Source organism: Bubalus bubalis, chromosome 8 (genome assembly GCF_019923935.1).
Source record: "Bubalus bubalis isolate 160015118507 breed Murrah chromosome 8, NDDB_SH_1, whole genome shotgun sequence".
Classification (NCBI taxonomy): Eukaryota; Metazoa; Chordata; class Mammalia; order Artiodactyla; family Bovidae; genus Bubalus; species Bubalus bubalis.
Window position 1 is genome coordinate 104,131,699 of NC_059164.1, and position 27,581 is coordinate 104,159,279.

General features: G+C 49.3%; 1 protein-coding gene across 4 annotated transcripts in view; it reads left to right on the forward strand.

Annotated features, from left to right (window-relative positions):
• Positions 1 to 27,581, forward strand: part of TMEM178B (transmembrane protein 178B) — a 415,633-nt gene that overhangs the window by 367,927 nt on the left and 20,125 nt on the right. For 3 of the 4 annotated variants that reach the window (XM_044946967.2, XM_025291671.3, XM_044946965.1), the window contains exon 3: positions 2,566 to 2,703. In XM_044946967.2, the coding sequence (XP_044802902.1) occupies positions 2,566 to 2,703 (138 nt within the window). Of the gene's footprint in view, positions 1 to 2,565; positions 2,704 to 12,336; positions 13,695 to 27,581 lie in introns of those variants that run through there. The other variant, XM_044946966.2, reaches the window with a different exon arrangement.

The window sequence follows — 27,581 nt, forward strand, 5'->3', positions numbered from 1 at the left end:
CCCCCCGTGGCAGAGAGTATCCCACGGCCAGGAATCAGTCCCAGTGGAGTCGAGAGGGGACCTTTTTCTACCAAGGAGGCAGCCCAGAGCTGGCTGCCTGGAGTCTGTTGTGGTGACAAAGGAAGAAGGGGCGAAAGGACTAAGGGTCGTGGCCATGGGGAGATGGAGGAGCCGGGGTGACCACAGGCAGTTGAAAGAGAAAGGGATGCGGCCCAGCTGGCAGGAAGGTCCTCCCTTCTTTCCAGCCAGCCATGGGTGCCTGAGCACGGAGCCCGCTCAGGAAGCCTGGCACTCATTTGAGCGCTGGATCTAACGCGTCCTCAACAAAGTTCCTTCTGGTGTGTTTAGTGATCTGAGCACCAGTGCAGCCTGATAACTAGGCCTCCTTGGCAGTGCACGGCAGTGACTGTAACGGGTGTGACTGCTCTCTGGCTGGGCTGGCACTCCGGGGTCAGCAGGGGTAGGAAGGACCCAGGAGAACTCAGTAGAGCAGGAACCTGCTCGTGGCTCTCTGTGAACGTCCGCCTCTGTGGCAGGGCCCTGTCAGGCCCCCTTCATCACGGGGAGGCTCACCTGCTGTTCTCCTCCCCACCCCCCAGTCAACTTCCTCCCCAGGGGTTGAGGAGGGGGTTGCCAGGGTCTGATCTTCAGTATCAGGACCAGGGGCATGGACCACAGCCAGCTCTGGAGGTGGGGGAGAGGCAGGAGGTCTCAAGCCCGACTGTGCCCGGAATCCTCTGTTTACTCTACCGGAGACTGGAGTGCACAGAGGCACAGAGGTGCTCCCCACAGAAACCTGGGTGTCTGTTTCCCCGGGGATGAGAAGAGACCATCAGTGCTTGCTTAGATGGGGGGACTCATGTAGTTTGGTGTCCAGTCCCCCCTTCCCCACCTCCTCATTCTCCTTCCCTTCCTTCAAGAGAAGGGAATGCCAATGGGGTCTCCAGCTACTCTGCAGTCCCCTTCCCCAGGGTAGAGGCCAGATAAACGGCTCCTGTGTGGAGCCTGATTGGGGGTGTTACTCAGAAGGAAGAAAGCCAGATGATTCCAGGGAAGGAGTGTGCAGCGGGTGGGGTGGGGGGGCGGATACACCAGAGGGTCGGGCTGGAGCTGGGAGGAAGCTTAGCAAGATGCTGAGTGAGGCTGACAGAGACATATCAGCAGCTCTGCCGTCTCCCTTCTGCTAAAAATTCCACCTTCCCAGACCTAAATAGAAGGAAATACAAAAAACAAAAAAGAGTGGATACATGTAAACACATAGCTGATTCACTTTGCCTACAGCAGAAACTAACACAGCATTCATGTGCTAAGTCTCTTCACTCAGGTCAAACTCTTTTCGACCCTGTGGACTATAGCCTCCAGGCTCCTCTTTCCATAGCATTCTCCAGGCAAGAATACTGGAGTGGGTTTCCATGCCCTCCTCCAGGGGATCTTCCCAAGTCAGGGATCAAACCCATGGCTCATGTCTCCTACCTTGGCAGATGGGTTCTTTACCACTGAGCCATCAGGGAAGCCCTGTAAAGCAGTAATACCCCAATAAAAACTAATAAAAAAAAAAATCACCTTTCCAGACAGCCCTCCTCCCCCTGCATGCCGGGCTTTGTCTGATGGGTTGGCAGAGCGTGGACAGAGAAGGGCCTGATCAGGAAAGCTGAGGGGGCCTCCTCAGGGTTCAACCTGAGAGCAGGAAGCATGGTTCCCACCCTGCAACCACACATTCGGGGGAAGCTGAGCCCCCCAGAGTCAGGCTGGAGGATGAGGAACGTCATACAGTTTCCTCTTCACCCCTGACCTCCTGAGAGACCAGCAAACCCTGCATGGGAGGGATAGAGTCCTTGACAAGTGCCAAGACCCAGCCCAGCTCTAAGGGCCCATTTGTCTCTTTCTCACTTTCCTGAAGGGTGAGTGATGCTGGGTTAGGACCTGGGAGCCGCAAAGATTTGGGTTTGATGCTGTGTCCTCCACTCTCTGTAGGCTTTCCGTGGGTTGCTCCATTTTCCAGATAGGGATAAAGAGAATAGCTGTCTTAGAAGGTTGGGAGAGATGCTTGGGAAGAACAGTGCTGCACCCAGCACAAAGGAGGGAATGCAGAGGAAGTGGCAGCCATTATGGTGGTGATCCCTCCTTCCGCGTGTGGACCGGCTGTCCTAGCTGTGTTTGTACTTGAGGATATGGTTACTGGGGTTTCCCAGCTGGCTCAGGGGTAAAGAATCTTCCTGCAATGCAGGAGACTCAGGTTCAATCCCTGGATCATCCAGATGATCCCCTGGAGAAGGGAACGGCTACCCACTCCAGTATTCTTGCCTGGAGAATCCCTGGACAGAGGAGCCTGGTGGGCTATACAGTCCATGGGGTCACACAAAGTCGGACATGACTGAGCAACTAAACAACACATACGGTTGCCATCAGGGGCTCTGTCCTCTGCAAAGGAAGCTCAGTTGTGCCAACCTGTCTGCAAAGGGCCCCTGTGGTGCCCTACCCCCTCCCCCCTGCCCAGGGTTGGGGTGCACCAGACCCTGAGTTCCAGGCTCTGATGCTAACCGGTACTCACCTGTTTCCCCACAGACCTGCGCAGGATGACAGCCGGCTTCATGGGCATGGCGGTGGCCATCATCCTCTTCGGCTGGATCATTGGCGTGCTGGGCTGCTGCTGGGACCGAGGCCTTATGCAGTATGTGGCTGGGCTGCTCTTCCTCATGGGAGGTAAGGCTTGGGGGCGGCGGGCTGGGAGGTCCCAGTTACTGGCATTCTGAAAGAACAGCTGGCGGACGTGCGGATGGAGACCCAGACTCCGTTGGGAAGACTCCCCTTTCCTTCACTCATTCCAGCAGTGTGTTTTGAGTTCCTCTTAGCTGCTCACCACTGCTGGTCCTTGCCCTCTGGGGTCTCCCACCTGGTGTGTGAGAGACGGTGGCGATGGCATTGAAACAGGTGTCAGATATGGAGTGAGTGTGAACCCAGGAGGTACTTGGGTGTTTTGAGCACATAGTGTATACACGGTATATACTGTGAGGCGGGAGGCAACTGCTGTCTGGACGGTTTCCTCTTCAGAAGCCTACCTCCACCCTTGATTCCTGGGTCCTACGGCTGCTGCTCCCATTTCCAATGAGGCTCTAAAACTGGTGGGATAAGGCTAAACCTTCTGTCACATCTGTCACATGTCTCTTTCACCCTCTATCACTGGTGTAGCCATAGGACCAGTCCAGCCCTTTGATGGGTGGTCCATAAGCAGAGCTGTGTAGCTGTGAGGAACATGTTCTTATCCGTGGAAAGTAAAAGCTCATTCATCGTCTATGCAGCCTCTTTTCTCCCTGGAGAGTTCAAGTGTGCTTTTTGGTCTCCTGGTTTGATCCTCAGTCCAAAGCGAAAGCTAATCATGAGTGTGCCCTTCACAAGGCATTCCTTGGAGAGAGGTGGATGGACAAATTGCATGGAGTTAGTAAGAAGGGGAATTGGGCCTGTGCAGAAGGAATTGAAAATGTATACAGGGAAATGTGTAAGGGCAGGAGGAGAAGGGGACGACAGAGGATGAGATGGTTGGATGGCATCACCAACTCAATGGACGTGAGTTTGAGCAAGCTCCAGGAGATGGCGAAGGACAGGGAAACCGGGCGTGCTGCAGTCCATGGGGTCTCAGAGAGTCGGACACGACTGAGCAACTGAACAACAGCAATAATGAGTCCCATGCACTGAAGCCAGCGTTAGTTAGATGGCAGACACCACATGAACTGCCTGACTTGGGATCTCTGATCAGGTCCCAGAGGTGGGAAGGGGCGTGGTGTCCTGCTGGAGATTGGAGTTGGCTGTCCTGCATGGACAGAGAGATCTGGGGGCTAGTGAGCTGTGGGTTGGTAGAGAAGGAGAATTGTTGGGTTCAACGTGGCACTGGACTGTTTATTCTTATCCCCCTGAAGAACAGATGCAAATCTCAAATTCTCTGTCACCAGAGTCAGCCATCCCCGCCGTGCACCACCTCCCCTGTGGGTCCCAACTGGACTGAGGCAGAGGCCAGGGGAGGGAGAGGCATGGACGGCTCCCTCCTCCTTCCTTCCATCCCCCGCTGAGACAGGACCCACCCCCTTCCCCAGAAAAAAACAAACAAACCAGCCCTACCACCTTTCCTGCGCCCCGGAGTCCTCCTCACTGAAGCAAGGGTCACACACAGCTTGGGATGTCTGTGCTTGGTTTTAGCAGCGCGGAATCTTTTTCGTTTCCACCTTCCAGTCAAAAGTCTTCTCTGGACCCCGAAATGTGAAAAGATCAAAGTGGAGTGGCTCTGTTTGTAGTGCGTGTTCTCTCTAAGGCTCTTGTGGTTGTACAAAGACAGACTCCAGTAAAACGGGGCTTTTCGAAGGCTCTAGAGAGGCCTCCCAGGAATCCGAGAAAAGCTGAGCAAACAGGCCTCAGGCAGAGCAGGAATCCGGAGCCGGGGGAGCTGATGCTCTTTCATCTGTGCTCTTCCCAGGTGCTCCCACCTCCCTCATGCTGCTCCCTCCCCCATCCCTCCAGACCAGCCCTCCTCACATCCCACCGGGTGCTGAACCTTCCAGCTCTGACAGTTTCTAGACAGACAGAGACAGAGCGGGCTGCGCTGATCTTTGCAGGTCGGCCACACACCATACCCCAGGACACTCCCCACTCACCTGAGACCTGGGTGGGAACTCTCTCCCGGAAGAGGGTGGGGGACAGGAGGGTGCCTGGGGCCCTGCCCCTCCCACCCTCCATTTGCTGGAGCACCACCAGAAGCCTAGGGCTCTGGGATGCCAGGTGAAAGACCTCAGGCTGGACTGAGGACCCGAGACCCCTCCCCACAGGGGAGTGAGTGATGGTGTTGATCCCCTTCCTCCTGGCTAGGGGTTCTATTTTTTTTTTTTTTTTTTTTTTTTACTTTCAGCTGTGCTGGGTCTTCATCGCTGCTTGGGCTTTTCTCTAGTTGCGGAGAGCAGGGGCTACTCTGTAGTGCAGTGCTCAGGCTTCTCACTGCGTGGGCTTCTCTTGTGGTGGAGCTTGGGCTCTAGGGCCCTCGGGCTCAGTAGCTGTGGCTCCCAGGCCCTAAGAGCACAGGCTCAATAGTTGTGGTGCAGGGGCTCAGGTGCTCCGAGACATGTGGCATGTTCCCGGATCAGGGATCCAACCTGTGTCCCCTGCATTGGCAGGCAGATTCTTTACCACCGTGCCACCAGGGAAGCCCTGGTTAGTGGTTTGTAATCACTGCACAGTCAAATCGCCTGCAGGGCTTTTAAAGTAGCAATGCTGCGGCCTCGCCCAGACTCATCCAAGCCCAACGGTTGAGGTGACCCTAATGTGCGGTAACTTGGGGGGGTGGGGGGGAGAGCTGGGGCAACTGGTGACCTTTAAGAGTCCTCCAGCTCTGAACTGTCACGGTTCTGGGGATGAACCAGTCGGGAAGGCCTCTCAGAATTTATCTTCCTTCCCAGCTCCCCCGCCCTATCTTATGGCTGCTTCTCCAGCTCTTAGGCCGCATAGACAGGTGGTGCTATCACAGGGCATGGGTTATTATCCTGGAGGCCCATCCGAGCCCTGATCACCAAGGGTTCCAGCTAAACTGGCTTTCCCTGCACATGGACTCCCCGATGGTCCTTTCAATGGAAAAACCACAGTTCATGATAAAAGGGCAACATCCAGAAGCTGCTGTCCCGAGAGCTGCTTAGTGTTGACGGGAGCATTGTCCTATTATAGGAGCAGAGCCGTCGCGTCCACCCTGGAGCTTTGTTACCTGTGTCTGCAGGTAACAAGATGCTGGGGAGGTGAGGGGTGTCCACACATCTCATGGTGACCTGCAGACTGGCCCCAAGAGGTGAGAAAGAAGGACAAAGCCACTAAGAGCTGATCCCTGATCCCTGGTCTTTGGGGGAAATTGAAGCTCTAGGTGGGGGAGAGTACCCTCTCCCAAATAAGTGCTCTGTCCAAGGAGGTCTTCCCAGGTGGCACTGGTGGTAAAGAACCCGCTGCCAATGCAGGAGGCGTAAGAGACATGAGTTCGATCCCTGGGTTGGAATGATCCCCTAGAGGAGGGCACGGCAACCCACTCCAGTATTCTTGTCTGGTGAATCCCCATGGACAGAGGAGCCTGGCAGGCTACAGTCCATAGGGTTGAAAAGAGTCGAATACGACTGAGAGACTTAGTAGGCATGCATGCCAAGGAAGCCAGACACAGTCACGGTGAGGGGAGTGGGAGGTGGGTGGTGGTCCTGATGCCCAGAGCAGCTGCTGCCTGCTGACCCCAGGAGTCTGGTTTAGTTCAGAGCCTGGCAGGGAGCAGACTCAGAGCAGAAGCTGTGCTTCCCTGTCCCTGCTCAGCACAGAGTTGCTGAGAGGTGAAGTGTCTGCCCAGAGACAAAGCCTTGTCGTGAAAACCCTGTGTGTCATGAAGAGACATCTCAGCACCAACTACTCCCGGAACCAGAACTGGACTGGTGCCTGTCCTCCAGGAGTTCCTCTTCTAGGGGTGACCCATGGAAAGGCTTGGAGAGTGAGCTCCCTCTGACAGCCACCTTACGAACATGGCAAAGCTGTCCCTCAGACTGTAGATATTTGTGACCAAAATGTCCCACGGCTTTAGCTGTCACCCAGATTCAGTTCAGTTCAGCCGCTCAGTCGTGTCCAACTCTGTGACCCCATGGACCACAGCACGCCAGGCCTCCCTGTCCATCACCAACTCCCGGAGTTTACTCAAACTCATGTCTGTTGAGTCAGTGATGCCATCCAACCATCTCATCCTCTGTCATGCCCTTCTCCTCCTGCCTTCAATCTCTCCCAGCATCAGGGTCTTTTCAAATGAGTCAGCTCTTCGAATCAGGTGGCCAAGGTATTGGAGTTTCAGCTTCAGCATCAGTCCTTCCAATGAACACTCAGGACTGATCTCCTTTAGGATGGACTGATTGGATCTCCTTGCAGTCCAAGGACTCTCAAGAGTCTTCTCCAACACCACAGTTCAAAAGCATCAGTTTGGTGCTCAGCTTTCTTTATAGTCCAGCTCTCACATCCATACATGACTACTGGAAAAACCATAGCTTTGACTAGACAGACCACCCAGATTGGCTCAGTCTATAGCTGAGCACAGACTAGTGCCCATGGGGTTTGATTGGACAGCCAGTGAGAACAGCTATTGGGGACCCGACCAACCACCAAAGGGCTCCCAAGCTGGCCGGGTGTGGGTGTGGGGGTGGTGTGGTGAGCAGAGGAAAGAAGGGGTCAGTAAGAGCAAAAAAGGTAAATTGAAAGTGAAGAGTCCAAAGATGGAATTGCAGTTGAGTTTAGATGACCCAGCCAGGGCCAAAATAAGAGGTTCTATCCACAGTCTCTTATCTGTTCCCACATGAATAGGGGTGGCCCACCCTGGGTGCTTCTCTTTTCCAGGATTTAACTATTTCCAGGCTTAAAGAGAGGGCGCCCCGCACCTCAGGAGATGACTAGCAACAAATTGTTTGATTAACACTCAACCCGGAGGAGGCAATTAGTTAAGTACAGCAGCTCTGTCGGGCCAGGAGGCTGGGGGTGGTGGGTGGGATCCAGTTTCCCCTTTGGCAAGGCTTCTGGGAAGAATCTAGCTCAGACTGGCACAGCAGCATCTGGGTGCAACTGCCAGAAATGAGTGTCTGGTTGAATCACCAGTGGGATTCAGATGTGCAGGGACAGGATGGCATGGGGAAGCACAGCATGGTGAGGGGGCAGATGACTACTAGGAGCACTTGTAACTGACTCACCAGGTGTATCTAGAGCCGCCCCATGGACACAGGTCTACAAATGGGTGGGGGCGCCCTAAGCCCATGCCCACCCCCTCAGCACCCCTCGCCCACATCCTCCCACACTCCTGGAAGACATCCGTCCTTTGCCATGAGCTTTCATCAAGGTTGACCCTGGACCCTCCTGTGTAGACTGGCACCCAGCAATCAGTCCTTCACAGGGCAGTTGGCATCATATTTTTGAAACTATAAATCAGATGTTCACTCATCTACTACCAGTGTGCCAAAAACTTACTCCTGAACTTAAAATCCAAATTCCTTACCCCTCTTCCGAGGCTATCTCAGTTAGCTTGGGGGTCATATTACAAAATACCAGAGACTGGGTGACTTATAAAGAGCAGAAATTTGTTTCTCACTCTTCTGGAGGCCAGGAAGTCCAATATCAAGGCACTGGCAGGTCCACTGTCTGGGAAGAACCTTCTTTCTGGTTTATAGATGTCATAGATGGTACCCCCTTGTGTGTTCTCGAATGATGGCAGGGAGCTCTGGCAGATCCAGTGTCAGGAAAACCTGCTTTCTGATTCATTCACATCATAGATGGTCCCTTCTTGTGTGTTCTTATATGATGGCGAGGTCAAGAGAGCTCTCTGGGGCCTCTTTTGAAAGGTCACTAATGCCATTCATGAGGGTCCCGTCCTCCATTTAGTACCATCATCTTAGGGGTTAGTGTTTCACCATGTGAACTGGGAGCATACAGCATTCAGCCCATGGTGGCGACCCCATTTAATCTGGCTCTTTCTCCCTCCATCCACTCCTGTCCTGTCCCTTTCCCCAAGCTCACATTGCTCTAGCCACACCACCCGCCTCTCTCCTGGATCTCACAGTTTCACCGCAAGGTCCTGGAGCTGCCTGATCTCTGCCCACAGTGCTTTCCCCACCAGTGCCTCGTGACCGGCTCCTCTTAGGATTGAGATCCCAAATGAAGAGCCACCCCCTCAGAGAGGGCTGCCTCAGCCATCAGTTCACAAAGCTGCCCCATCACTCTCTACATTTTACTTAATTTTCTACAGCACGCCCACTACTCTATGACATGTTTATCGTCACTGCATTTTGGTTTGGGTTGCTTTTTTTTTTTTTTTTTAAGCAGCAATCCTTGTTATCCTGCACAGTTGCCCTGAATCAGAATTCCAGGTAGGCTTAACTGCCTGGATTCTCTGCTCGGGGTCTCCCCAGTCTACAGTCCAGGTATCCACCCAAGCCAGGGTCTCATCTGAGACCAGGGTCCTCTTGCAAGATCATAATACTGTTGGCAAAATTCACGTCCTGCAGTTGTAGGACTCATGGAAGCTTGCTTGTGCAAAGCCAGGAGAAGAGAGAGTCTGTGACTCCTTCCATCTCTGACCTTCAGATTCTTTTTTTAAAATAGACTTTCTTTTTTAGAACAGTTTAGGTTTACAGAAAAATTGAGGAACTAGTACAGAGAACTCACGTATTCCCCTTTGCCCTTGAACACAGTTTTCCCTGTTATTAACATTTTAGTACAATACATTCATTACAGTTAACAAGTGTTGGTATGTTGTTATTCATTAATGTCCATAGTTAGTTGTTTTTATTCCTTTTTCTATTGTTACCGGATGCCCTTTTTCTGTTTCTGAGTCCCTTCCAGAAATTCCCATTATGTTGTCATGTCTCATTGGGCTCCTCTTGACTGTGACCGTTTCTCAGACTTCCCTTGTTTTTAATGACCTTGCCAGTTGAGTACTTGAGGAATACTGGTCATGCGTAGTGTGGGATGCTCCTCTGTTGGACCCTATCTAGTTTTCTTCTAGTGATTAGACTGGGTTATGGTTTGGGGAAGAAGATCACACAGGTAAGGTGCCATTTTCATCACGTCATTTCAAGGGTATGTGCTATCCCCATGATTTATGATGGTTGAGATTGCCTTCATCCCTGGAGTAAGGAGTTTGTGTCAGGCTTCTCCACTGTAAAGTTACTCTTCTGCTTTCTCTGTTTCCATGCTGTCCTCTTTGGAAGGAAGTCAGTAGGCACAGTACACACCTAAGGAGTTGGGGGCTGTTTCTCTGCCTTTAGGTGGAATAGCTACATAAACTATTTGGAATTCTTCCCTGTTTATTGAAAGTAAAAGCATTAGTCACTCAGTCATGTCCGGCTCTTTGCCACCCTATGGACTTCAGCCTGCCAGGCTCCTCTGTCCATGGGATTCTCCAGGCAAGAATACTGGAGTGGGTTGCCATTCCCTTCTCCAGGGGATCTTCCTGACCCAGGGATGGAACCTGGGTCTCCTTCTTTGCAGGCAGATTCTTTAAATTATCTATTCATTTCAGTGTGGACTCATGAATGTTGATTTTATAGTTTGAATCATAATTCAGTACCCTGTTTACCTTGTCCAGCTGTGCCAGTTTTGGCCACTGGGAGCTCTTTCAGTTGGCCCCATGCCCTTTGGTGTACTCATCAGTGTAGCCTTTTGATTTTGCTTTTTTTGAGCACTTCCTTAGTTTTGAGCACTTCGAGGTGCTCCAGGCTCATCTAGTGTTATTTCCTGCCCTCGTCTTAGAACTGGCCATTTCTCCAAGGAGCCTGGTTTCTTCTGCTGGAGAATGGTAAATCAAGACCTGGATACTGGGTGTCTGCAGCTTTTTTTTAACATTCCCCAACTCACCCCACACCCACCAATATAGACATCAGCTCCATGAGCCCCAAAAGCTTATCTGCCTTGTTTTCCAAGGTACCCCCTGGGTCTGAAAAGTGTCTGCAGCCTCCAATATCTGTCGAATGCATGTATCAAAAGAGGGAATTATGTACAACAGAGAAAGTGTTTTGTTTTTTCTTGATTAGAGCTAGCAGTCCTTCAAGAAATTAGCCTGTCTTATCTTCTGTTCCTGGTCTGACCTTCTCCTCTTCCATGGGGTTTCTTATTCTCCTTTTATCTTTATTTGAACAGTCCTGGAGTCTGTCTCAAATTCCTTTTGGATGGAGGGTATGAATTATACATGACCTCAGAAAGAACTTTCTGTTTTTAATTTGGACTCCTAGAAAGTTAGAAATGGAAGGGGGCCTTAGAGACCATCCAGTTCGACCTTCTTGTATTTCCAGATAAGAGGAGTTACATCGGCTGTCCTAGGTCACAAGGACCTTGATAAAGGTCCAGCAGTTCTGAAAACTTACAAGCCTAGAATGAAAAGGCTGAGGCATGGGTGTCTGGTGGCAGAAATGGAAGCAGGGCCCAGTCGGGGACACCAGCTTGGCTTCTTGCAGCCCATCCCGCTCTCTCTGCTTTCAGCTCCCCGTGTGGGAGATCCCCATGACCCCCTGTGCCGTACATGACTGCCCACAGTGGCATCACTCCGATTCTGTACTTCTAAGCAGATGCAGCTCTCAGAATTGCAGAGTATCCTGCCTTCTAAAAGCACAAAGGGGTGTGTGGAGGAGACGGTGGCCAGAATTAAGGGCACAAGTTCTCATGGGAAGAGGAAGTCTTTAAAGCTCCTTTTCCTCTCACCTGTGTGATCAGCAAAACCTTCTCTAACTCCCCAGTCAGTCAGGAGAGCAAAGAGGATGCTCCCAAAGAAGCTGAAACTATCCACTTTGAGTGACTGCAGTCATCTGCAACCCAGTGATGCTCAATGACACCCTTCCACCAAGCCCAGCAGAGAGCAGTTGTGCAGTAAACCCCCAGATACCCCTCTTCTGGTAGAAAAAGACCTTGATAAAGGTCCAGCAATCCTGAAAACTTCCCTGGTAGGTCAACTGGTAAAGAATCTGCCTTCAATACAGGAGACCCCGATTCAATTCCTGTGTTGGGAAGATCCCCTGGAGAAGGAATAGTCTACCCACTCCAGCATTCTTGGGCTCCCCTGGTGACTCAGATGGTAAAGAATCCACCTGCAATGTGGGAGACTCAGGTTCAATCCCTGGGTTGGGAAGATCCCCTGGAGGAGGGCATGGCCATCCACTCCAGTATTCTTGGCTGGAGAATCTCCATGGACAGAGGAGCCTGGTAGGCTACAATCCATGCAGGTCACAAACAGACATGACTGAGTGAGTAAGCACACACACAAGCCTAAAATGCAAAGCCCAAGGTATGGATGTCTTGACTGGGTGAATGTGTCTTCCAGGCAGTAAGTGGAGTGGTTTTAGGGATGCTGTGAAGTAGGACAACATCCAAGCTTCCCCATCAGCCTCTCCCTACTGTCCTCCCAAGCACCAGCGTTGCTCGGAAACGTGGCTGGGACTGAGTTTCTCTAAGTTCAATAGGAACTGTGTCTCAACGTTCATGACACGTGGTTAAGAGAAGCGTGACCACGTAAGTTAGATACTATTCTGGGGAGAGAGGATACAATCAATAAGCCAATGACTTAACACGATGCAAGCTTATAAGAAACCCTCAGCAAATGATAGCTGTTGCTCTTCTGTGTAAATGGTACTAAAGTGGTAGTGAATAGTACACACGTACCCCAAGTGAATTCCCTTCTAATAGGCAGAAGAGAGTCTATAATCTGTCATGACCAACAAGGGCATAAAGCCCATCTACCTACCTTGCTAAACGGCCTCTATAACTTCAGGTGAGATTTCACTACAATGTCACAACTCTTCTTTTTTTGTCTTACAGCCTTTCTCTCACAGTCCTCAGCAGAGATTCACAGACTACTTCATATCCTGGGATATAGCTTGCCCTTTGGAAGGTGCATATTTGAATATGTTTTAGCATTTGATGATTACATTCAAAACAAAGACCTTTGGGGGAAGGAGGCACCTTGTCAGGAAGATTAGGAAATAACATGCACGCTTGCCTGATGTAGAACCAGTGGCCAGGACAGTGTGGCTGGGGCTTCATTTTTGCCTTAAGAGTTGAAATAGACCCCAAAGCACGTGCGCCCTTACCACCCAGTGGGACCTCCTCCGTTACAGATTTGCACTTTGGAGGAGAATGGTAAGCAGCCCTGGCTCTATAAGGCCTAATCTGGTCAGTGGAGGCCTTGCCAGAATGGCCTGTCACCTGCCCATCAAGCACTCAACACAGCCACACCACTACACGTTATCCAGGGCAGACACTAATTCATGCATTGCTTCAATTTTCTCACCTGTAACACAAGGCTAATAATAGTACCCATTTGAGGCATAGTTGTGAATACTGCAGAGTTAACTTGTACAAAAAGGTGCCATTGTTCTCAATAAATTCTAGACCTTATTATTTTTACTACTGAGATGCTCCTTTTTAAAAAAACGACTACCTTCAGGGGCGCTTTGCTTTAAGCAGCCCCATGTCACCACCACCACCACCAGCATGCAAAGACACACACACCACAGGGTGGTGAAGGTGAAATTGTTGAAGAGATATTATTTCTCTGGCTAATCACCACACTACTCATGCATTCATTCAATATTGATTGCCTATACTACGTGCCAGACACTGATTAAGCCCTTGGGCTGTGGTAGGAAATAGGATCAAGTCCTCATGAAGCTTTCATTCTAGCTAGAGAAACAGACAAGAAGCAAGTCCCATAAAGTAAACACATGATCTGATATCAGGGGGTGAGAACAATGGAGAAAAGTTAAGCTGGGAGGGAGATGGAGAGTCCTGGGGGGCCGTCATTGTAGGTGAAGGGCCACTGAGTGGGGATGGAGGCCCCTCGGGGTGGTTATGGTGGACAGAGATGTGAATGAAGGCAGGGTGCTGAGCCATGGGAAGACTCAGGAAAGATTAGTCCCTGCAAGAACAAACAGCAGGTGTAGAGGACATCCTGGGATGGGGATGAGCTTCTTGGGTCTGAAAAAGCTGAGCAAGAGGAGAGGATTGTGCCAGGAGCAGAGTGAGATGGAGATATGCCCAAAGCTGGATGGATGGTGTAGGGCCTTGTAGGCCATGGTCTGGGCTTGATTGATTCTACCTTGTTGCTGCTGCTGCTAAGTCACCTCAGTTGTGTCCGACTCTGTTCGATCCCATAGATGGCAGCCCACCAGGCTCCCCCATCCCTGGGATTCTCTAAGCAAGAACACTGGAGTGGGTTGCCATTTCCTTCTCCAGTGCATGAAAGTGAAAAGTCAAAGTGAAGTCTCTCAGTCTTGTCCGACTCTTAGCGACCCCATGGACTGAAGCCTACCAGGCTTCTCTGTCCATGGGATTTTCCAGGCAAGAGTACTGGAGTAGGGTGCCATTGCCTTCTCCGATTCTGCCTTACCCTCTGTCTATTTCATAGATTGCTCTGGGCTTCTCCCCTGGGCTATCATTGGATATTATGTAACATTTATCAGTGGTCTGGCTTCCTTTGGGAGTCCCTGCAGCTGGGGTTTCTTCAGCCAGCCATGCCCAGTTCCAGTGAGTGAGGGCATGATGTCTGTGCCTGGGGTAGCCAGGTTAGGGTAGGAGGACTGTCATGCACCCCCAGAAGGTGCTGCATTGCCACACACCTGGTAACATCTATCCCTTCCAACCGGGACCAGCTCCATAATTTGTGAGGACCAGGGTAAAATGAAAACTTGGACCCCTTTGTTGTTCATTGTTCAGTCGTTCAGTTGTGTCTGACTCTCTGTGACCCCATGGACTGCAGCACACCAGCCTTCCCTGTCCTTCACCATCTCTTGGAGCTTGCTCAAACTCATGTCCATCGAGTTGGTGATCCATCCAACCATCTCATAATCTGTCATCCCCTTCTTCTGCCTTCAGTCTTTCCCAGCATCAGGGTCTTTTCCAGTGAGTCAGTTCTTCACATCATGTGGCCAAAGTGTTGGAGTTTCAGCTTCAGCATCAGTCCTTCCAATGAATATTCAGGATTGATTTCCTTTGGGATGGACTGGTTGGATCTCCTTGCAGTCCAAGGGACTCTCAAGAGTCTTCTCCAGCACCACAGTTCAAAAGCATCAATTCTTCAGCGCTCAGCCGTCTTTGTGGTCCCCTTATTCAAACATTATTAAGAAATTCAAGATGGCGACAGCAGAATATTAAAGCCAGCACACAGCTGCTCATGTCGCAGGCCCCTGAGCCATCTCCGCCTCCAGCATTGCCCCACACCCAGACTCCCTGATCCCAGGACACCACAGCCTTTTGCTACAGAGGCTCCCGGAGAACTTGAAAACTCAGGTCTCTTCCCTGTTCTGCATGCAGCTGCCCTCCTCCCTAACTGAGGCTGAGTCCGCTGGGCTGAAAATCACCCCTTGCCCTTTGATGACTGGATAATCATGCAGAACAAGTGTTCCCCCTTCCCTCACATCAAAAGCTCCCTCTCCAAACATTGCCAACACAAGCTGCTAATAAGACACGGCGGAGTGTATTGCCTACTGCCAACAGGGAGAGGAGCATCTTCCAAAACTGACAGGGTCTCAGACCAGGGAGGTAAGGTCAGAATTTATTGAGACTTGGAACCTTGGTGTAAGACCTTTATATTTCTATGCAGGTCTTTAAGATTGGGTGAGAATATTGATAACATCCCAGATCAATGGAAACAGCAGGATTGAAAAAGCCTTAGCACTCATGCTGTCTGTTGATGCTTTAAATGGAAGAGTTGATGGATCTCCCATGTGTGCATGCTAAGTTGCTTCAGTTGTGTCTGATTCTTTGCAACCCCATGTACTGTAGCCCACTATGCTCCTCTGTCCATGGGGTTCTCCAGGCATAAATACTGGAGTGGGTTGCCATGCCTTCCCTCCTCCAGGGGATCTTCCCTACCCAGGGATCAAACCCAAGTCTCTTGAGGGTCTCCTGCGTTGCAGGCAGATTCTTTACCTGCTGCGCCATCAAGGAAGAACTGATGGATCTCTTAGGAAGGTCCTGTAATGCAGTCCAACCCCTTGCATGGGCAGGGCAGACCCACAAGTGTCAAGGTCTAAGGAAGGGAATGGCAGGGTTAGGTTACTACAGATGGTAAAGCATGGTTTTGGTACAGTGTCTAGGCTGTGTCTGGGTGGACGGTTTTGGGTCCTACTCAGGATGAGTGATTTCTCCACAACCCTGGTGCCTACCTGGCTGTCATGCCTCCATCAACACAGACATGCACAGATACAGTCCAGACTCAGGCTGGGACCCTGACAGCCTGTCTTTCATGGGTTAGAAATGCTAACAGGACTGCCCCAAATTGGGGTCTCTTGCTTCCAGACAATGGGCCATCAGCAAGAATGGGTTGGGAAGGGCAGCCAAGAAGAATGTGGGGGGGAGAGGTGGTGCAGGTAAGCTGGAAAACCATCTCTCTCCTGGAATCCTTGTCGAGAAATAAGAGATTTCTCCAGTAGCCTTTCCAGTGGGAGCAGAAAGGCCCAGAAGGTGGTGGCAATGCCACAGAGCTTGATTGCCATGGAAACTGAGGTAATTTCTAAAGCAGCCTCAAAAGCCTCCCTCCCTGTGGTTCTTCGAGGATGTTCTTACAGAGGTGTGCAAGCTTCCGAGAAAGGGAACTTGGCTGCCAAGCTCCTGCCTGTTGAAATCAGTCATCAATCAAAGAAAAATGCTCATTCCTGGAGTAAATGCACAGACCCCTCCTGTCAGCCTTAAAGGCTGCTCCCCAGAAACAGTGACAAGGGAGGCCCTGGTGGAAGGGATGAATGGCCTCTCTCCAGTCCTGGGTGCAGAGAGGAGAATGAGGACCCGGAAAGGCGGCATCAGAAATAGCCACACCCAGGGAAGGGGGGAGGGAGTTCCACCCTCGAGAGGCTCCCTTCGCCCCTACTGCCTGGTTGTCTATGATGCACAGTGTGTACAGGGCTGGAGGGCTTCCCAGGGGGCACTAGTGGTAAAGAACTGCCTGCCAATGCAGGAGGCATAAGAGACATGGGTTCGATCTTCCTGGGTCAGGAAGATCCCCTGGAGGAAGCTATGGCAACCCACTCCAATATACTTGCCTGAAGAAGCCCATGGACAGAGGAGCCTGGTGGGCTATACAGTCCCTAGGGTCGCAAAGAGTTGGACATGACTGAGCATGCACGCACACCACACCAAGAATCATAATGTAATCAGATATATTAAGCCATATTTGACATATTTCTGCAACAAATTCTAACTCAGTTCAAAAAATATTTCTGTGAGCATACACAGTGCTTTAAAAATTGAGTAAACATAGGTCTTATTTTAAGGAAGTTTATTTTCTATACTTTCAATAGAGAGTAGAGTGGGTTCGATCCCTGGGTCAGGAAGATCCCCTGGAGGAAGGAATGGCAACCCACTCCAGTGTTTTTGCCTGGAGAATCCCATGGACAGAGGAGCCTGCCAGGCTACAGTCCATGGGGTCACAAAGAGTGGAACATGACTGAGGCAAATTAGTATGTACATACACATGTGCAGGATTGCTCAGGGTACCAGACACAGGGAAAATGTCCCAGACCAGACACAGGGGCACCCTGAGGTAGGCTGAGAGGACATCACCAACAGGTGAGCTGGGGTGTGTGCACAGTAGAACCCCAGCTCCCTCTGGGGACCAGAGCGGTGATCTGGAGAAGCAGCCCAGGGCAGAGACCTGGGGGCAGGGCCAGGCAGCCCCTACAGTGCAAAGTCAGGCACACCTTGGGCTCAGGGCTGCACCCCCTCCACCATCCTTCACCTCACTGTGAATGAAGACCCCAGTGGGTAGAGGTGGGGAGGAGCTTAGCAAGCCCAAACCAGTTGCTGTATACATTGTCCCACGGTCTGCTGGCGATGGCCTTGAAGGTCTAGGAGGTGCTGGTGGGAGAGTGATTCTTGGGAGATCTGAAAGCATGATACTGGAGAAGTTTTGTGAAGACAGACCCGGAGGTGTCAGTCAACTCTGCTCTACTGGACCTGCTTCTTCATCCAACAGAACTGGGGCTTTGGGGACAGATGGGGAATGACTCACTTTTTGTCTCCAGGTATAAAATACTTGGTGGCTCGGGGTAAAGGAGCCACCTGCAATACACAAGACACAGGAGGTGTGGGTTCAGTCCCTGGCTCAGAAAGATCCCCTGGAGAAGAACATGGCAACCCACTCCTGTATCCTTGCCCGGGAAATCCCATGGACAGAGGAGCCTGGTGGGCTACAGTCCATGGGATCACAAAAGAGTCAGACACAACAGATCAACTAAACAAACAAACAGAAAAATAATTAGAGAATGAGTGCCTATGTAGAGCGTTTCTCTCCCTGATGTTCTGGAAGTCTCCTGATTTCAAATATGCTTTGCTCTTATCAGATCATGTCTCATACCATGTGTCTTGATTTGGGGAAGATACCCTCACCCCATCTATAGGAGCCATCAGAGCATCAAGGATGTCCAAGATGTGGTTGTGAGAGAGGACAGCCCATTCCCCACTTTGGTGAACCATTGGGATCTGCCCAATGTTCATAATTCATTAAATAAACAACCCCTTAAGTACCTGCTAAATACTTAAGGATAAAACATATGATACTTTGGAGGATAAAAAATAAAATAAAACTCCTGCCTGCCTGAGAGTTGCCCACGATCTTAGAGGAGAGTCAGACACCTAGACCAGTTAGTCTGATAATTGAGCCATTTCCCTTTTCAGGACTGACAACTTTACAATGCAAAATATTAAAAACAAGAAAATTCTGTGTCATTTCAACAGTAAGGAGGATGAGGACCTCTTTGATCTACCTATCTACCGTTCTTGGGAAAGGAAGGTGCTGGTCACCCAAAATGAAAGTGAAAGTCCCTCAGTCATGTCTGACTCTTTGCAACCCCATGGACTGTAGCCTGCCAGGCTCCTCTTTTCGTTGGGATTCCCCAGGCCAAAATACTGGAGTGGTTAGACATTTCTTCCTCCAGGGGATCTTCCCAAACCAGGGGTCAAACCACACTATCCTGCTTTGCAGGCAGATTCTTTACTGTCTGAGCTACCAGTTCATTATGAGTCAGGTGACATTTTTAGTTCACAGAGCTTCAAAGGGAGGGGAAGTTCCCATTTGACCTTCAACATCCCACACACCACCACCCCAAGAGAACAGGTGGAAGAGGCAGTGAGGAAGGGAAGAGCTCACTTGTTGGAGCATCGATGCTGTGTCAATGGCAGATGCTGTCCAAACATTATTTACCTTGCATCTTTCTGGCAGTCCTTAAGGTTGGCATTACTACGCTGATTTTGTACATAATGAACTTGACCCAGAGATCCAAGAAACAAGTTTCAGTCAGTCAGTTCAGTCAGTTTAGTTCAGTCACTCAGTTGTGTCTGACTCCTTGCGACCCCATGAATCGCAGCACGCCAGGCCTCCCTGTTCATCACCAACTCCCGGAGTTCACTCAAACTCATGTCCATCGAGTTGGTGATGCCATCTAGCCATCTCATCCTCTGTGGTCCCCTTCTCCTCCTGCCCCCAATCCCTCCCAGCATCAGAGTCTTTTCCAATGAGTCAACTCTTCGCACGAGGTGGCCAAAGTATTGGAGTTTCAGCCTCAGCATCATTCCTTCCAAAGAACACCCAGGACTGGTCTCCTTTAGAATGGACTGGTTGGATCTCCTTGCAGTACAAGGGACTCTCAAGAGTCCTCTCCAACACCACAGTTCAAAAGCATGAATTCTTCGGCGCTCAGCTTTCTTCACAGTCCAACTCTCATATCCATACATGACCACAGGAGAAACCATAGCCTTGACTAGATGGACCTTTGTTGGCAAAGTAATGTCTCTGCTTTTGAATATGCTATCTAGGTAGGTCATAACTTTCCTTCCAAGAAGATGGCTGCAGTCACCATCTGCAGTGATTTTGGAGCCCAAAAAAATAAAGTCTGACACTGTTTCCACTGTTTCCCCATCTATTTCCCATGAAGTGATGGGGCCAGAGGCCATGATCTTTGTTTTCTGAATGTTGAGCTTTAAGCCAACTTTTTCACTCTCCTCTTTCACTTTCATCAACAGGCTTTTTAGTTCCTCTTCAGTTTCTGCCATAAGGGTGGTGTCATCTGCATATCTGAGGTTATTGATATTTCTCCCGGCAATCTTGATTCCAGCTTGTGCTTCTTCCAGCCCAGCGTTTCTCATGATGTACTCTGCATATAAGTTAAATAAGCAGGGTGACAATATACAGCCTTGACGTACTCCTTTTCCTGTTTGGAACCAGTCTGTTGCTCCATATAGAGTCATGCAATTAAGTAAATGGTGGAGCCTTAATCTAAGGTCTTCAGATCAATGTCCCCTCTTTCTTCTCTGTTCCTGGAACATGTGGGAGAAAAGAAAAGGGTACCAGGCGAGGCCACCTGGGATGAATAAGGAGGCATAAGAAATGAAGCAGAAGGAAGACACAGGCTCACCCACCAGCTTTCATTAGTGTCTGGAGGCCAGAGGGGTCCTCCTCTCCCCTACTTGCAAGGGGCAGGTAGATGTCCCTTTGGGTAGGACAGGAGGAAGACGGGTAGAGAAGACTTTAAGGGCCACCCAAGCAGAGTGTTCAGTGGGGACTGTGAGTGCCCAGAGAAAGGGAGCCTTTGTCTTCTGGGGACTCAAGGGCAGCCTCACAGAGAGGCTCAGGATTGAAGCTGCAGGAGGAATTCAGTGAACTTGCCCCTTCAAGGGCTTTTCATGTCCATTTATCAAATGAAACTGCTCCTAGGCTTGGAGTTGGCCACTCTTCAGGAGCAGTCCATCAGGTCTTTATTTATTCATTCTGGTTTAGGATTTCACATGTTATTAATACATTTCCGCTCTTATATATCTCTATGTAACTAAACTCTGTTGTGAATGAAGCCAAAAAAAAAAAAAAAAAATCCCTTTCATCGTTTAAAAAAAAAAGCTTAAGCAGCTTTGTGTCAAGTTAAATGTAAATTTGATATGTTATTTGAACCCATAATTTTGGCCCTGGGGAGGAAGGAATCTGGTAGCTGTGTCCTTTCTACTACAGCCGCCCCCCCCCCCCAAACCCCCGCCAACAAAACCCAGGAATACCTTAAAGATTCTACCACCCTCATGGCCTACAATTTATTCTAAATAATAAATTAAAATATTCCTCTCCCATTTAGCTCTTAACATTTTCAACTGAAATCACATTTCCCAGAAGCCTCTGGGTCACAAATTCCTAGGGTCTTTGAGTTAGTACAGCCAAGGGCGGTGAGATGGCACTCTCTCTTTATCTCAGCATTCCCATCTGGGCCCATAAAGTAGGAAACTTCTCTCCTCTCTTTAGAAGTATACCAACTCTACCTTTAAAAAAAAAAAAATATATATATATATATATGTATATATATATATTTTTTTTTTGGCCATGCTGGGTCTTAGTTATGGCATTTGAAATCTTTAGTTGCGGCATGCAGACTCTTAGTTCTGACATGTGGGATCTAGTTCCCTGACCAGGGATCAAGCCTGGGCCCCCTGCATGGACCACCAGGGAAATCCCCCCAACTCTACCTGTTAAGGCCCTGCTTCCTAAAGGAGAAGAGGTGACTGACTTCTGAGTGGTGAGGTTGCCAGAGGAGGCTGAGCTCCTGGGCCCAGCAGCATCTGGGTTGTCTGCTTTTGCTTGGCCTCTTTAGTGGCCAGCATTCCCAGAATCAAGGCCCACCACCCAGGCCAGCATCAGGAGGCCACATTGGAGGCCTAGTTTTCTTTCTTTTTCTGGCCCACCAGTGTGAGTCACTTCTGGGTGAGTGTATCTCTCTGCAGAACCAAACATTCCCTAGGGAAACTATCCTAAAATGTCAGCCTAGCGGGGGGAAGTATTACTGAGCTTGTTGGTGGCCAAGAGCCAAGCCACAGTCGCCATACTTGCCTTAACAGTAAAAAAGCTGATGTCTTCTGTCCTCTCTACCTTCTTTCTGGGTCTTTCTTCTCATCAAAGTTTGAACTCAGAAAATGAAGAGGGGTGAATAAGGACTACTCCCTAAATCTCCTAGACACAAGTGGAGCTAAAGGGTTGCTAGGTACAGGCCCACTGACAAGCCAGCAGCTCTGTGGGGAGAAGCCTGCTGATGGGCGGGGGTCCAAACGGAGTTCCCCTGGGGCTTCTGGCCACCAGGTTACTCTGCCCACTGGGTTTGGTTTCTGGCCTCCTGGGAAGCTACCAAAAGTCTTACTGAAAGAGAGTTGATGTTCTAGATCTTGATTCCTTTCCTTTCTCAACCAAAACATCCTGATCCTCATGGAAAACTCATGTCCCTCTAGAGGAAGTCACCCTTCGACCCGACATAGACCAGAGTGAAGTTATATGTGGACTGTGATTAGTTTTTCTAATTACCTGGAGAAGTCAGCCATGAGATTTTTATTAACTAAGCCATGAGTCTGAGGGTCACCCAGAACCTTCTTATGGCCATTTTGATAGTGGTAGGCCCTTTTCTCCCAATCTCACCTTCTAGTAGGTAAATCTTACTTAAACACCACCATGTATAGGGTCCTGTTGGGGAAGAGAAGAGCTTCTCTGCTTACACTGCTTACCGTCCAGCTCCAGAGACAATACCCACACACATGAAAGAGCTGGACCGAGAGGAAACAAGTGGCAAAAGTGTGGGTTTGAATCCTGGCTCCAGTACGTAGCAGCTGTGTGATCTGGGGCAATGTACTTAACCTCTCTGTGTCTTACTTTCCCTTTCTAAACCTCATAAGGTTTTGCTTTGAGGATTCAAAGAACTACCATTTCTAAAGCTTTTAGAACAATGCCTATCATATTATGTGAAAGTGAAAAGTGAAAGTTGCTCAGCCATGTCCAACTCTTTGTGAACCACATTGGCTGTATGGAATTCTCCAGGCCAGAATACTGGAGTGGGTAGCTGTTCCCTTCTCCAGGGGATCTCCCGAATCCAGGAACCAAACCCAGGTCTCCCACATTGCAGGCAGATTCCTTACCAGCTGAGCCACCAGGGAAGCCCAAGAATACTGGAATAGATAGCCTATCCCTTCTCCAGGGGATCTTCCCGACCCAGGAATTGAACTGGGGTCTTCTGCATGGGCCAAGCCCAGCCGACAGATGTGCCATGCATGTGGAAACAAACCAAACCAGGTGGCAGGCTCTCCTTATCTTCTGGCTACCACTCCAAGCCTCTCTCTTCTTCTACTAATGATCATGGCATTGGCTTGGATCAGATAGGGCAGAAGCCAGAGAGCCAATTTCTTCCAGACACTTAAACAGCTGGGTCCCTATCCTTCTACATTTTGAATCAAGGCCATTTCGAGCTGAGCCTCATATGCACACTGATGGCGAATAATGACATCTAATGGTTTCATTCACCAGCCCTTCTGTGCATGTCAGGAAGTGAGAACCAGCATCTTCTCTCCAGGTGGCTCATGTCTGACACAGTAAGCGACGGCAAGTCCTAGAACAATTCAGAGAGAATGGTACTTTTTTGTCCCAATACCTAGAGTCACAGGATCACTTAATCAGAAGAATCTTAGAGATCTGGTCTACCCCCTGTATTCTGTGTTCAAGGAGATCATAGCCAAGAGAGATGAGGTGATTTAATCCACTTCTTGGGAAAGAATGGAACCAGAACCTGGGTTTTCTGATTCTTGATGGAGTTGTCTTTCCATGAAGCTATATCCTGATCAGTAGCAGGTCTCCTCCCAGGAAGCTGGTGTGGGCTGACCCTGGGGGACCTCTGGGTGGGCCAGGAGAGTCTCATGATGACCAAGACAGTGACTCAAACATAATGAAAGATCAGTTTGTACTGGGCTTCATGCTGGCCCGGTGGGTGGGAGGGGAGTGGTGAGGCAGGAGGCGGGTGTGGAGATGAGGCTTTCTCTTGTATCTACTTAGGAAGATGACTGGTAGAGTGACCAGAGAAGTATAGTATCAGAGATGGCCTGCAGGAGGTTTTGTATGCCTTCAAGCATTGTCCCCCAAAAAACCGAGGGCAAGATTGCCATCTGCTCTAGAGGTTCTCAAAGTTTGCTCTGTGGACCACTGTCCGCCAGAAGGCATTGGCTTAGAAAGAGAAGAGGAAAGAGAAGCAGGAGCAGGAAGATGGCATGTTCTAAGCGGCCTTCCGCTTGGAAGCTCACTATTCACAGCTTGAGAATGTTCCTTTCTGCACAGCTGTGGACGCCACTCTCAGTCTAGTTAAGAAGCCAGCTGGATCCACTGACTCTCAGCTCTGAACCAAGGCCCAGATGGTTAGGAAGCTGCAAAGATTCACATTGAGGAAAAGGCGATGCTGTACTCTTGCTTCATTTGCCCTCTACAACTCTCTTTCCTGTCCTATTTGGAAAGCTCACAGCTCACCACAGACCACCAGACTCAGATCTTCCCAACTTTTCACTCCTTGAGGTGTGGAATATCCAAGGCCAGTGGGCAAAACTGAAGTGGGCCAGTGGTTGCTTCTCCTGGAGGATGCTGTTTTTTAAGGGGGCCAATGGAAGCCATTGTGATGAATAGTTCTTGAGTGTTTCCACAATCAAATAGTTTGAGGCTGTGCAACAAAATCAGGTATTTGCTCTGTTCCTTGTACCTTGGAACCTTCAGCAGATTATTTAATTTTGAATTACTATATGAATTATATAATTTATGGGATTTGTTCATATATGATTTGCATAAATATATGTAACCTCACAGCAACTTCAAGAGGTACAGAAGATACAAAAACTGAGACTTGGTTTGAGTCAAGTGCATCTGCCTGAATTTAATCATTGTGATCACAAAATGGCTTCCTTGGGAGAAAGAATGGTGATGTTTTAACAAAAGAAAGAAGGGGGCGCTTCCCTGGTGGTCCAGTGGCTAAGACCCTATGCTCCCGGTGCAGGGGGCCTGGGTTCAATCCCTGGTCGGGGAACTAGATCCCACATGGTGCAACTAAGACCTGGCCCAGCCAAATAAATAAATACATTAAAAAAAAAAAGAAGAAGAAGAATAAAGAAGGAAAAGTGTTCTGTGTAGACTAAAAACAGTGAGAATATAGCTCTCGCAGTCCCCTAGGCAATAGGTGTTTAATAAATGAATTTTATAATTTAGTAAATGGGATAGCTATAAATGCTTCCTTTGCAATTCCAGAGAAACCAGAGCGTCTATAGCACTCATAAAAGGTTCCCACCTCATGTCACCTAGCGATTTCCAACCCTTCTCTGAGGGCTGCTTCCTTTTACCCCTCCTGGTTGAGCACAAGCTTCGTTGCAAACCCACCAATGTCAGGATGTAACCCCTGGTAGATACTGAAACTGCTCTGAGCCCTAAGATAAGTTCTCTTACCAAGATAGGTCTCAAGACTGTATTCTGAGATCTTCCAGATCCCATGGTTTGAGTTCCGACACAGCACACAGAACTAAGGGTCATGAGTGAGCACTTTGTCTGGTCTCTGCTGAGAATAAGTGCTTCCTGGTTTGGCACTTGCCCTTCGATGGGGCTGGGAGAGAATGGAGCAGGTGATGGAGATGAAAAGCAGTGAGCACAATTTTTCTTGTCCTCCAGAATAATTTTTCTTCACCCTCACTTAAAGCTTTCCCTCTCTAATATTATACCTTACCTATAGAAAGCAATTTTAACTTCTCTAAGCTTTTCCACATTTATTATTATGGCTCTGCAAAATAATCCTGCAGAGAGTATATTATTCTGATGCTGAATTTCTATAGAAACAAAAATGCTTCTTGAAATACAAGGTACCCACTGAAACACAAGGTAGGTAGGCATGGACATGTGTGGGCATGCACACACAAACACACACACACACACACACACACACACACACTTCACCAGCCACAAAATGATTTGGGAGAAAGGAGAGTGGGAGGGCCAGCCATGGTATCTCTTTTATTCCCTTCTCTTTCCAAGTCCACATTTTCACTTAAAAGTTCCATAGCTGTTTCCTCCAGTGATATGGATTTACTGCACAGAGCTGTGTGTAATACAAAAGGAGACGTTGCTGCCATGCCAGCTCTGGAGGAAGTTACAGTGTAGCTGAACAGAAACTAGAACAGGGAACAAGAGAAGGTTCCTATAGCTAATTTTCAGATTGCCTATTCCAGACTGAAAATGTTTTCAGTTCAATTCAGTCGCTCAGTCGTGTCCGACTCTTTGCAACCCCATGAATTGCAGCATGCCAGGCCTCCTTATCCATCACCAACTCCCAGAGTTCACTCAAACTCATGTCCATCGAGTCAGTGATGCCATCCAGCCATCTCATCCTCTGTCGTCCCCTTTTCCTCCTGCCCCCAATAACTCCCAGCATCAGTCTTTTCCAATGAGTCAACTCTTCACATGAGGTGGCCAAAATACTGGAGTTTCAGCTTTAGCATCTTCCTTCCAAAGAACACCCAGGGCTGATCTCCTTTAGAATGGACTGGTTGGATCTCCTTGCAGTCCAAGGGACTCTCAAGAGTCTTTTCCAACACCACAGTTCAAAAGCATCAATTCTTCGGCACTCAGCTTTCTTCACAGTCCAACTCTCACATCCATACATGCCCACTGGAAAAACCATAGCCTTGACTAGACAGACCTTTGTTGGCAAAGTAATGTCTCTGCTTTTGAATATGCTATCTAGGTTGGTCATAACTTTCCTTCCAAGGAGTAAGCATCTTTTAATTTCATGGCTGCAGTCACCATCTGCAGTGATTTTGGAGCCCCCAAAAATAAAGTCTGACACTGTTTTCACTGTTTCCCCATCTATTTCCTATGAAGTGATGGGACCAGATGCCATGATCTTCATTTTCTGAATGTTGAGCTTTAAGCCAACTTTTTCCACTCTCCTCTTGTTTTAAGGAGTTTAAAACAAATGAGGACTGTCTCATGCCAGGCATACTCAGAGAAGACTTCTTGGGAGATTCGGGACTTAGATTGGGCCATGAAGGAAAAGGGCCAGGACAGCTGCTAGGACTCTGTGCAGACTGGTCAGAGCGTGGAAATGGCTGAGTCCAGTCTAGGAGACAGGACAGTGGTGCTCTGACCTTAGTTCCCATCCTGACATTTGAACCCACTGATGCTCTCTTCCCAAGAAAGAAAAGGCTCTGTCTTAGGTGTAGAGGTCACCAGTGAACTTGTGATCAAATCTAACATACACCCAGAAGAGTAAGTGTTTTGATGGGATTGAGTGGGAGTTAATATCAACGCCTGGATGAGGGAGATGAGATGGAGAAGAATCCACCTGATGCCCAGCAGCTATCATTTTGCATGGCTGGGTTTAGATGCCTGTTTCAGCTACCAGGTGGCCATCAAGCCTGGTCAGTAAGTAAGTGTTAGTCACTCATTCATGCCCAACTCTTTGCGACCCTATGGACTGCAGCCCACCAGGCTCCTCTGTCCATGAGATTTTCCAGGCAAGGATACTGGAGTGGGTTGCCATTTCCTTCTCCAGGGGATCTCCCCGACCCAGGGATTGAACCCAGGTCTCCTGCGCTGCAGGCAGATTCTTTACCGACTGAGCTACAAGGGAAGCCCAAGTCTGGTAACATAGCCTTATTTTATTGTGTATAGTAGATGTTCTGTTAATAAGCCAATTATTATATATTCACCTGTTGTATCAGAGACAGAGGAACCCAGTGGGCTAGAGTCCACAGGGTTGCAAAGGGTCGGACACGATTGACACGATTTAGCAGGCATGTTGTATCAGATCACACATGCTGCCAAAACAAAAAAACCACACACTGGGTAGCTTAAACAAGAGAAATTCATTTTCACACAATTCTGGAAGCTGGAAGTCCAAGATCAAGGTCTCTGAGGCCTCCCTCCTAGCCCTGCGGACGGCCTCCCTCTTGCCGCTCTTCCCATGGTCTTCGCTTTGTGCACGTGGCTCTCTCGTGTCTCTTGGTATGTCCTAATCTCTTCTTACAAAGACTCCAGTCACACTGGCTTACACCTGGTGCTGGCACTCAGTCGCGTCCAACTCTTTTGACCCCATGGACTGGGATTTCCCAGGCAAGAATTCTGGAGTGGGTTGCCATTTCCTTCTCTAGGTCAGCTTCCCGACCCAGGGATCAAACCCCCGTCTCCTGCGGCTCCTGCACTGGCAGGAGGATTCGTTACTACTAGTGCTGCCTGGGAAGCCCCACATTGGCTTACC